At 37.2% G+C, this 11,051-nt stretch overlaps 2 protein-coding genes across 2 annotated transcripts; one reads left to right on the top strand and one right to left on the bottom strand.

The window, feature by feature from the left end:
* Window positions 1–1,433: 1,433 nt before the first annotated feature.
* Window positions 1,434–3,883, bottom strand: LOC133859140 (nascent polypeptide-associated complex subunit beta-like). Its single transcript, XM_062294459.1, has 6 exons — window positions 3,733–3,883; window positions 3,537–3,604; window positions 3,234–3,382; window positions 3,051–3,107; window positions 2,646–2,684; window positions 1,434–1,796 (listed from the first exon to the last, which is right to left on the bottom strand). The coding sequence occupies exons 2-6, from the start codon at window positions 3,602–3,604 to the stop codon at window positions 1,633–1,635; spliced, it is 477 nt and encodes a 158-aa protein (XP_062150443.1). The 5' UTR covers window positions 3,733–3,883; the 3' UTR covers window positions 1,434–1,632.
* A 746-nt stretch (window positions 3,884–4,629) lies between these two features.
* On the top strand, window positions 4,630–7,996 carry LOC133861033 (pentatricopeptide repeat-containing protein At5g66520-like). The gene is made up of 2 exons (XM_062296729.1): window positions 4,630–6,529; window positions 7,741–7,996. The coding sequence occupies exon 1, from the start codon at window positions 4,810–4,812 to the stop codon at window positions 6,397–6,399; it is 1,590 nt and encodes a 529-aa protein (XP_062152713.1). The 5' UTR covers window positions 4,630–4,809; the 3' UTR covers window positions 6,400–6,529; window positions 7,741–7,996.
* The last annotated feature ends 3,055 nt before the right edge of the window (window positions 7,997–11,051 follow it).

The following is an 11,051-nucleotide window of genomic DNA, read 5'->3' as shown; positions in this document are numbered from 1 at the left end:
ACACTAGATGATTTTAAACGGGAATACAAGCACTCATTTTTAGAAGAGTCCAGAGTTAAAAGACAAACAAAAACCTTGGCAAGGGCTTACGACTCTAACCGTAAGTCATTTTTTTTATTAAGGTTTCATTTGTTTCGGCGTAAAGTTTTAAAAGGAATATAACTTGTATGACTTTTAGGCTAAAGGACATGTTTTTGGCTAAAGAGAACTTTCTTTTTTTTGTTCGAAGTACAAAAAAGAACTTGTTAGTCGGAAGGTTCTTTTGTTTCTTACAAATAGTCTCACTATGCTTCTCGCAGGCCTTATTTCTATAATTGTCACTTGTTGACAAATCTTCTTTTGCTGGCAAAACGCAAGCTGGTAGATTCTCTTTTCCTGTCTGCGAATTTGCTTTTTGTAATGGATCCACCAAGCTAGTTCCATTTAGTTAGTCCATACACTAGGGATAGGGATAGTGTTATTGGATCTAAAAATAACAAGACATTGATAAATGTTTTCTTTTCCCAAGATAATTTTAGGTTCAACAATTTGGTTTCCGACATAAAAGAGGAAAAAAAAGGCTCGTGCACAACAGTTGTACAAGTTTCTAGAGACATGGGGTGAGATTTATGTGACGGAATCCACCACATAGGTTCCACCCCATATCTCTACAAAAGTGCACAACAGTTGCACAACAGTTGTGCACCAATCAGGTCTCCAAAAAGGTAGTCTAGATTAGATCAAGATCCACTACAATTTCTCTAAAGAAAGTGGTTTGGTACTCTGGTTTTTAATATTTTTAATTTTGGTTTGAAATTTAAATGCATGTTGACGTGGCATGTTCGAGGCTGTTCAAAATAAGGAACGGCTTGAATGTCAAAATTGCAGACCTGACCTGACAATTTTAGAGAAAATTACCGCGGATCCTTTTCCATTTTTCTTTGATGGATGCCATGACCAAGGAATTGAGATACTCTTCCTGTATCGAGTCTGGCATTCTTGCCGGTTTGTATGGGTGTGGAGATACTCACCCCAAAACCCAACCCATTTAGCAGGCCTGAGTTAGGCTTGCAGACTGCCGATATAAGTTATTCCTCTTATCCTCAAAGGCCGAAGGTCTAGAATAATGCTACTCTTTCCCCAGATTTATCACATTAATTTTACTGTTGATTATCGTGTTTTAAGTAAATTAATGACTGATAAAAAAAAATTACTTAAAACGTCAATTTATCACACCAATTTCACACTGACTAGTGTAATGTGTTTTAAGTAACCGACTAGAAAGTGAGTTAAAACAGTCCCATCAGTTTGTGTGAAAAATAACATTCTTGTTTCCAAAAATCTACATATGAATTTTGCATCATATGCAGAAGGTTGTCCCTTTGAGCCCCTGCACTGCAATTTCGCGGGACACATTCATGTATCCACTGAAAGGAAAGGAATGAGCAAGAAGATAGTGTAAGAAGGGGCCGCTTGCCTCAATAAAAATACCCGACATTCAAATGATAGGGTAGGTCTCATGCATGCACCAATTCTGTCCATGGATTCCACAAAACATCTCAAGAAAAGTGAGAAAACTATTATAGGAGCCGAAGGGAAGAAAGGGAAAGAAAGACCAAGCAATTGGAAACCATTCCCCCTACCCCAACCAGCCTAAGAAGCATGACCATCTTCCGCAGCAGTTTCAAAGGTTTCACCAGCAACAAGCTCTGGGACTTCTTCATCATCATCTTCTTCTTGCTTTGGCTGTGCACCAACAGTTTGCTGCCTCTGAAACTGTTCCGCAAGCTTCTTTAGGTTCTCCAAGTTATCTGGCCCTGGAAAATTTATCCCACATGTGCCATTGGCAAGTTAGAAAACACTAAAAGACTGCTAGAAAATTGTAATCTCCCGCCACATTTCACCTAGTTAATTTTAATAGAACTCTTTGGGCTAAAATTGCTTCATATCCAGAATCAATCACTCAAAGATCAGCCCTGGAGTATGTATATTATATTACTCTTTATTAAGCCATCGACAATCTTTGTTTGAATCACATAAGCCCATTGATTATTGAATTGAAGATGCACATTTCCCACTAAAAAATTTCGAACGCACCAATATGAGATAATTTTCCCCAGTGTCTGACATCAGCAGAAATAAAGTTACTGGGTTCATTGAAGATCGAAAAGAGCAGGTAATCAACGACTCTCTAAATAATGTTTAAACTACTTTGCTCAATACTAACCCACCAAGTGGACCATGAAGGTGTCAAGTACAAAAGGAATTGTTTGGGACCTTCTGAAGCCAGGATGTTGGGCGACAGTATATACACATATGAATTAAGGGTCTTTGTAATTGAAAAAGCTTCTAATCAAAGGGCCTCCTGAGGACTAAATCTCGTATTTCATTCGACATGTGTGCATCATGCAAGAGAATTCATCAATTGGGACAAAAATACGATGATTTCATTTTACTCCAAATGAAAGGGGATTTAGTGACAAGTTTCCAATAGACAGGGAGGTAATTTGTAGTTATACCAACCCACAGTGTGAGCCAATTTGTAATTTACCCTTATTTATACCAGGGTCTCAAGAAATTCTGGCCTCTGACCAAATACCAACATGGAACTAAAAGAGCAATATTAAGGCTTAAGTGTAATGAAAATAGAAGAAATGATATCATGCCTAGTTGGTTGATGATCCCTGGGAGAAGATCTTGCAATTCTGAAATACAACAAATTCAGTTCTTAGTTCCTGTCCATCGAAAGATATAAAAGAAGTAGAAGTGCAACAGTGACAATCAGCAACAAAATTGTAATGCCAAGAACTATCTCTTTAAAAGAGTCCAAGAATCCGGTTAAGGCCAACTATATGACATGAATAGAAATCTGGGAATGCTTAACATAAGTTAAAAGAGCCCCACCAACACTGCCAAAATTAAAAGAACCAGCTCCTATTTCAGCAACCCATGTTAGACCACATCTTCAAATAGTTAAGAATACAGAAAAAGAGGCAAAAAAGAAAAAAGAAAAAGAAAAAAGAAGGCATTCTAGAAAATATAAAGGGGAAAAAAATGGAATGAGAAAATACTTTTTGTTTGAGGAGAACCACTAACAACCCAAGTGTTGGCAGCAATGGAAGCTTGAACTGGGATAAAAGATGGAAGAATTATTAGTCATCAGTTGCAAAATACGAAAGCAATAAAAAAAATGATGGGAAAAAATGCTTAGGCTACACAATCCAAAAGGGAAAAATTAAGGTCAGCAGATCAACCTTTGGGATTAAGAAACTGGATGACTGCATCATCCTTGAAAATGTTAACTTCTTCAATAGCAGGGATGGTGTTCACCCCAACCCTTTTCAAGGTACTCTGAAGCCTTTTATCATCAGTGGTCGTGGCTTTGTGAACAGCCTTCTTCTTTCTAAGTTTCAAAGCACAAACCATACTCAATTAAACAAAAAGCAACCGACCCAAACACCATGACGTCAAACTGAAGATTTCCAAAAAGAAATCAAACCCATCAAAAGAAAAAGAAGACATCTTTCGGAGGAACAAGAAAGAATCTCATCTCAGACCTTCGCATGCTTCCTTTTCCCCCGGTGCGAACGGCACCAGCCATCTTCATGAGCCTCTCCCGATTCATCTGCATATGGAAAATGCTCTATGAGCAATACTTGTACTACTTTCAGTCCAACAAACACAACGAAAGTGCCACCATTAAACTGAAACGAGACCCTTATACTCAGAAACAGCAGACACAATGAAAGGTACCTTTGTAAAGGCGGAAAATGAAGCGGAGACCGGGAGACGAGAAGTACCAAATGCCGGCGAGAAAGAGAGTGAGAGAGCTAAATTGGTAACCCTTCCTAGTACGCTGCCTGCCTCCAATGCCCAATAAGCTTCTTTATTACTACTCCGAGTTAGGGCAATTTATGCACTGTGACAGCGTCAATAATTTTTTTTTTTCTTTTTTTTTTTTTTGGAATAACTTCAAAAAAAAAGTATCGAATTTTGACGAAAGGAAACTAAACTTAAAAAACTGTCGAACCTGAGTATTCAATTATCATAAACCCTCACTTTAGGGTATTCCGTCTGGTTCAGGCGTTAAAACCAAACAGAATTGTAATCACGTGACATGCACGTGACTTTTTCACCTGTTTCTACCTGTTTTGCCCATATGAGTAATAGATTGTATACAGAACTGATGATTGAGAGCAAAACAGGTAGAAACGGTCGAAAAAATCACGTTTATGTCACTTGATTGCAATTCCGTCTGGTTTTAACGCCTGAACCAGACGGAATATCATAAAGTGAGGGTTTAAGATAATTGAATACCCGAGTTCGACAGTTTTTGAAGTTTAGTGTCATTCCGTCAAAACGGCCTATAGTTCGATACCCTTTTGTGAAGTTATCTTTTTTTTTTTTTTTTCTACGTTGAGAAATAAAAAAATATATATATAAAAAAAATGAATAAATGAAAAGAAAATTACTTATAGATATCGAAATATCGACTTATTTGTATTAAGATGCTTAATTTCAAAGTATTTTAAATTAAAGTATCTAATTTTCAAAACGTTTCGATAATTATCCGTTAACATTTGCTTTTCACTGAAAAGACGCTTAAAGAAAATAGTATTAAATAAAATTGAATTGGAGTTGCTGAAAAGAAAGCTTCACCGCAATGTCGGGTAAGAGTGGTACACGGCAGAAAAAACTTGGCGAGAAAACTGCAAGTATATTGTAAAATTAGGCCACAATGCCGAATATGGGTGGCCTGGGCCATATGCATGAAAGCAAATGGTGTAGCGTATTTTCTAGTGGTATGAAATCAGGGTTGGCTCCAAATACATGAAAGCAAGTAGTCAAAGAGCTCTCGCCCTGTTGGACCAATGCCTGACCATGAATCATATCAAGCAAATTCAATCCCATGTTACGGTTTCTGGCACCCTTTTGGATCCTCAAGCCGCTAGCAAGATTATCTCCTTCTGCGCGTTGTCCGACCAGGGCGACTTGAATCACGCCTACCAACTCTTTCACCGTCTACCGCAGCGAACCACGTTCGTTTGGAACACCATGGTCAGAGCTTTTGCTGAGAGAAATGAGCCCATTAAAGCTTTGTCTCTGTATATGAATATGCTTGAGAGTGGCTTCTTACCAAACAACTACACCTTCTCTTTCGTCCTTAGAGCTTGTGCTGGCCTCTCTGATATATCCTTGGGTTTAACGCTCCATTCCCAAGTCGTCAGGTTGGGCTGGGAATCCTATGACTTTGTGCAGAACGGATTGATCCATTTGTATGCGACTTGTAACTGCATGGGCTCTGCTCGTAAATTGTTTGATGCGAGCGTAAACCGAGACGTCATTACGTGGACAGCTTTGGTTAATGGGTACGTGAAGGCTGGACTAGTTGTTGTTGCACGGGAGTTGTTTGATCAAATGCCGGAGAAAAATACGGTTTCTTGGAGTGCAATGATTACCGGGTATGCACAGGTTGGCTTGTTCAAAGAGGCTCTGGAGCTTTTTAATGATATGCAGGTTTCTGGGTTTCGACCAAATCATGCTGGCATTGTAGGTGCACTCACTGCGTGTGCTTTTCTTGGCGCATTGGATCATGGAAGGTGGATACATGCATATGTGGATAGAAATGGGATGGAATTAGATAGGGTGTTGGGCAGTGCTCTCATTGACATGTACGCAAAGTGCGGGTGTATTGAAACTGCTTGTAGTTTGTTTGATAAGATACCGAGAAGAGATGTTTTTGCCTTTACTTCATTGATTTCAGGCCTAGCAAATCATGGTCAGAGTGCAAGTGCTATTGAGTTGTTTATTAGGATGAAGAATGAAGGAGTTGTACCTAACGAAGTTACATTTATATGTGTCTTAAGCGCATGCAGTCGAATGGGGCTAGTGGATGAAGGGCTGACAATTTTCTATAGCATGAGTCAGGACTATGGGATCCAGCCAGGGGTTCAACACTATGGGTGTTTGGTAGATCTCTTTGGAAGAGCTGGAATGTTAGAAGAGGCAACGAAGGTGGTGAGGGAGATGCCAATGCAACCAGACTCGTATGTATTGGGTGCATTGCTCAATGCTTGTAGAGTTCATGGAGATGTTGAGTTGGGTAAAGAAACGGTTGAGCACTTGGTTCAGCAGAGTCTAGACCATGGTGGGGTTCATGTTCTTCTTTCCAACATGTATGCTTCTGCTAACAAGTGGGATGATGTGGCAAAAGTAAGGAAGGGAATGGAAGAGAAAAAAGTAAGAAAGGTACCAGGATGTAGCTTGATTGAAGTGGATGGTGTGGTTTGTGAATTTGTAGCTGGAGATAGGTCGCATCTGCTCATGGAGGAGATCATCTTAATGTTGCTTGCCATTGACAAGCACTTGAAGTTTCTTTGTTGTCATTATGACGATGATGATGATAAGATAAATGAATAAGTGAACTTCTAGCTGAGAGTTGGTAAAAATACAAAGCTGGTGTTAGGAAGCAAGCTCTTGCTTTATTGTTGAACTGTTATGATGCTCGGGATTATTTGTCTAGTTCAACTCGGTCGTCTGCATTGTTAAGGTAAGCCCTTTTACATGTTTTCTCAAAGTTTTATTTATCGTATAACATTTACAGTGATATAATTGTTCAAAAATTGTTGTGATGACTCTTCAGCATGATGCAAATATGTATATGACATTGATGTGCGCATACCCACCCATGCCATACATATTTTTTTTTCAGCTGTTGATTTACTTCGTGTCCAACCATGGCAAAGTGACACTTGTATATGTTATTTTTCACCTATGATCAGTTTCACGACAAAATGGTAAAATGAGCTTTTTTCCCCCTTCCCCTTCTCCCCTAAGTTGAGGAATCCTGACCAATTGAAGGATTCGGATCCCCTCAAATTTTCTTGTAATTTCAGTTTCTCGAATTATTAAATCCTGACCATCCTCTTGCATCTAACGGTCCAGCTTTCATATTTTGAAATTTCAAAACCTGTCAAAATTCGTTCTCCCGCTCTCTCTCTCAACCTTCTTTTTCTTCCTTACATTTATTCTTCTGTTTTGGAAGCAACCAAACGGAAAATCACACAACACAAGCTTCTTGGCCATTAATGGTTTCGGGCCACAAATAACAACTTGCATGTAGAGTTCAAAGCTTCTTATAGCTCTTTCGTTTTCTTCCTTTTCTTTTTTCCTTTTGGTTTACATATCATCTAGATGTTTCTGTAAGAAACAGATCTAATGCATGCATTTTTTCCTAGAAAGAATCGATTTTTTTGAAGAGAAGAAAGGTGCATACAACTCTTTAAACACATTTTTTTCCCCTTAAGGGAAACCCAAAAAAATAAAAATAAAAAAATAAAAAAATCTTCAGTTGTTGACATGCTGCTTGCCTGAAATATGTGGGAAATCAAGTTTCAGGCAGGTTTGATTTTTGTCTACCGTAATAGGAAAAGAAAAGTGCAATGACAGATTAGAAGATGCTTTGCAAGTTATTTCAATATGAAAGTTTCCAATATATTGTTGTTTATCCCTCCCATCTTTTTGTTCTTTTGTTCCTGGCTCTGGTAATTAGATAAAACCATGTCATCTGAATCGTTTAAGTTCTGGTTGATGAAATGCAATAAATAAGTAGCTATACACTATTTCTGCTAATAAACTTCCAAGTTTAAATCCCTCATTTAGTTAGCCCATCAAGGAAAAGGACTGAAAATGATCACATGAATTTGGTATGTTCATTATTATTATATTTCTGAAAAGAAAATGAATATTTATGTTGTGAAGGTGGTGCACCCCAAAAAAGAACGTGTTGATTGTCAGATCAGGATCTCTAATTACTTAAGCTTGGGTTGGTGAAGGGAATGAAAGGCGGCTTTGCATTGGAAGCTTTTTACCCTCCCTCCACCATAACGATGCCTTTGTTATCTTGGGGAGCATTGAAGCTTTGCTTCTTCCCTCATGTGCTTCTCGAATAGGATTCTCTTCGTTTTAAATGTAATTGGTAATATTAATTTTATGGTCATAATTTAAATTTAGTGTATCTAAAGATGTAGATGAAAGGTTCACTATGTGGGTAAAAGTTGCCGGCGGAAAAGACTTTTCGATCTCACAAATTAGATTTATGAATAAGTTTTAATTTACTTGATACCATGATTGAACGAGAGGAATATGTCTGGGGATGAATTGGTGGTGAGAAAAGAAATCACTTTTTAAAAAAAAATAAAATAATAATAATAATAATAATAATAATAATAAATAATTATTTATCACTTCCAAGTGATGAATGTTAATAAATATGATAAGTAATAAAATAATAATTACTTAATATCACAGAATATTTACCATTTCATATAAATAAATTTAATTTGAAAACTGTAAAGGAAAGTGGGAATGGCATTACTCACCCAGTTAAATTTTCGTTCTTATAGTGTTCCTCTTTGCTCTATTTCTGATTTTCACAAAAACAATTATTAGGATTTAAAAAATAAAATAAATCTATAGAATACCCTAAAAATGGTGTATAATCCCAATTGGATCATGCTGCGATGATCAGGGTAGTTCCCTCCTAGGGGGGAAAGAGTTCGAGAGAAAGAGTTCGAGAGAAAATATATATATATATATATATATATATATATAAAATGATAAATCGCACCCATCAAAGTACTGCAACAACGATCAAGTCTCTCAAGATCTAATAAATAAATAAAAATAAAAATCTCTCAAACCTTCACTTTCATCCTTAATCATTCCCCACTTTCAATTCATTAGTTGAAGGACTTTAAGAATTTGTTCAAGGCTTCAAGCCATTCTCAAAGCAGAAGTGAAATCCCAAACCTTTATTCTAAAGCACAACGCTCCCCATTGTTTTCACCAAAAAGAAAAGAAAATTAGCTCAGAAAGGCTCTGATCTCCACAGCCATCCCTCCCTCCTCCCCAAACCCACCACAACTCTTAGTTGTCTCCCAAACCCAACCTAATGGTAAGATCGGGTAACCCTAATAGATCACTAAGTGCACTATTCAAAAAACAACAGAAAAAATAATCATTTAATTCACTTACTCAACAAACCTAACATATATGTGTGTTCTGTATGTATAGAGTTGGCAAGTTTAATTGCAGATGGTTGAATCAAAAGTTTATTAAATTCTCTCTTTCAGAAAGAAATACGAAAGATCTACAGTGTTCCATCCACTCACTTCCATTGTGTTCTATCTACACACTGTAAGGGCTATAAGGTAAGTCTGGTGGTGAAGTCAGGCAACATTTCTAACGAAAAATATGAGGTTTCCAAGTTCATGCCATAGTACTTAGTACTTGGGTTTTTTACCTACTATTCGAATCACTCCTGTCGGATAAAACCAATAATCTAACCATTGAGTTAAATAGTTCAGATATCATCATAAAGAGAAACTGATGGAGTCTATCACATGGACAGATTATAAAGAGGGATTACGATCCATTATAATTTCAAATAAATTGTAAATTTTCAAATTATGTGCATTCATGCATTTTTTTACATTGAACGGCATAAAAAATGCTACTCCTTATAGAGGAAAATAGCAAATTGAAATTGGACGTCCAATCTACGACAAAGTTAAACCAGGAGGAACTTATCACTAAAAAGACTTGAGATCAAACTTATCTCAAACTTTCTCCCGATTGAGTTATACTATCATAAAATCAAAATCATCAAAACATAAACATGTTGGGTATTATGTTACCAATAAACAGATTCGTCTCTCAAAACTTCCCTTTCATATCCTACATTCCAAATTCAAATCTTGTATGGTTTAACCTTCCCCAGCAGCTAGTGATCATTCCCATTTCTTAGAGTGACTCACCTCACTGGTAGGCAGGACCATTCCACTTCCTTTGCCCGTAGAGAGGGAATTCGTAAATTTTGCTCATTAGAGCTCAACATTTACACCATACTTAACAAAAGTAGGTAGGACCATTCCACTTCCTTTGCCCACAAGCGAGGGAATTCATCAATTTTGCTCATTAACACCATACTTAACAACAGTGATTCAATGTTTACAGCAAGTACCAACTGAATAGAGTCAACCAACTCAGATCACATAAATTGTCTATACCAAATGATCCCCTCTCCTACCCTCCCTCGATTAAGTTTTGGGGATCAGATCAAAGTTAAACACAAGAGGTCATTGATCTCCAAACCTTGAAACTTCTACAAAAGGAATGGCAACACACACAACATTTTTTCTTTTTCGTTCCTATTTAATTACTGCCACATCCTCGCAATACCCATAGGTATACTACAAATTCTAATACCTAATCCTTGGAGGAACTAAACATGCACAAAAATTGACCTTACTGCCACAACATTATTATTGCAGCTGTTTCTTGAATAGCAGTCCATTAAACCATATACCATACCATCTAACTAAATCACTTGATGAGGCTCCTGAAATTTTTCTCAGCCATGAAGTCTCCCCCTCCCAACCACTACACGATGGTCACAAATAAAACACAACAAGCTCAGAAAGGCTCTGATCTACAGCCATCCCTTCCCTCCTACCAACCCACCACAACTCTTAATTGTCCCATGAACCCAACCTATTATGGTAGGATCAGGCAACCCTAAAAGACCACTAAGTACCCTAGTCAAAACCAAAAATAAAAAATAAAATTGAGACACTTATTCAACAAACATAACCCACAAATTACCACTGATCCTGAACACAAACTAATTCTATGCATGCATACAGACTAATTCTATGCATGCATATATATGTATGTTCTGTATGTATAAAGTTGGTAAGTTGAATTAGAGATGGTTAAATCAAAAGTTTATAAAATTCTATCTCCTTAAGAAAGCAGTATGCATGTTCTATGGTGTTCCATCCAGAACATTCCATTGTGTTTTATCTACACACTGGAAGAGCAATAAGGTACATCTGGTGTATTGAAGTCAGGTAACATTTGTAAAGGAAAGAAAAAGAAAAGAGTTTTCCAAGTCCATGTCCAGGTACTTATTACTTTTTGAGTTTTACCCAATGACTCCTGGCGTATAGAAGAAATACTCTCAACTATCGGATTAAGTAGGTCTGTTATCTCATTAAGAGAAACAAATG

The sequence above is a fragment of the Alnus glutinosa genome, chromosome 2 (assembly GCF_958979055.1).
Source record: "Alnus glutinosa chromosome 2, dhAlnGlut1.1, whole genome shotgun sequence".
In the NCBI taxonomy this organism is placed as follows: Eukaryota; Viridiplantae; Streptophyta; class Magnoliopsida; order Fagales; family Betulaceae; genus Alnus; species Alnus glutinosa.
The sequence above is the reverse complement of the archived record's forward strand: the minus strand, read 5'-3'. Positions and strand labels throughout refer to the sequence as shown.

What these genes read in the sequence shown, in the direction of transcription:
- LOC133859140 (XM_062294459.1), bottom strand. Translation starts at nt 3,604, where the DNA reads ATGAATCGGGAGAGGCTCATGAAGATGGCTGGTGCCGTTCGCACCGGG. An exon ending in GGAAAAGGAAGCATGCGAAG is followed by an intron (nt 3,383 to 3,536) that starts GTCTGAGATGAG and finishes TTTGAAACTTAG; the next exon opens with AAAGAAGAAGGCTGTTCACA. An exon ending in TGGTTCTCCTCAAACAAAAA is followed by an intron (nt 2,685 to 3,050) that starts GTATTTTCTCAT and finishes GTTGTATTTCAG; the next exon opens with AATTGCAAGATCTTCTCCCA.
- LOC133861033 (XM_062296729.1), top strand. Translation starts at nt 4,810, where the DNA reads ATGAAAGCAAGTAGTCAAAGAGCTCTCGCCCTGTTGGACCAATGCCTG.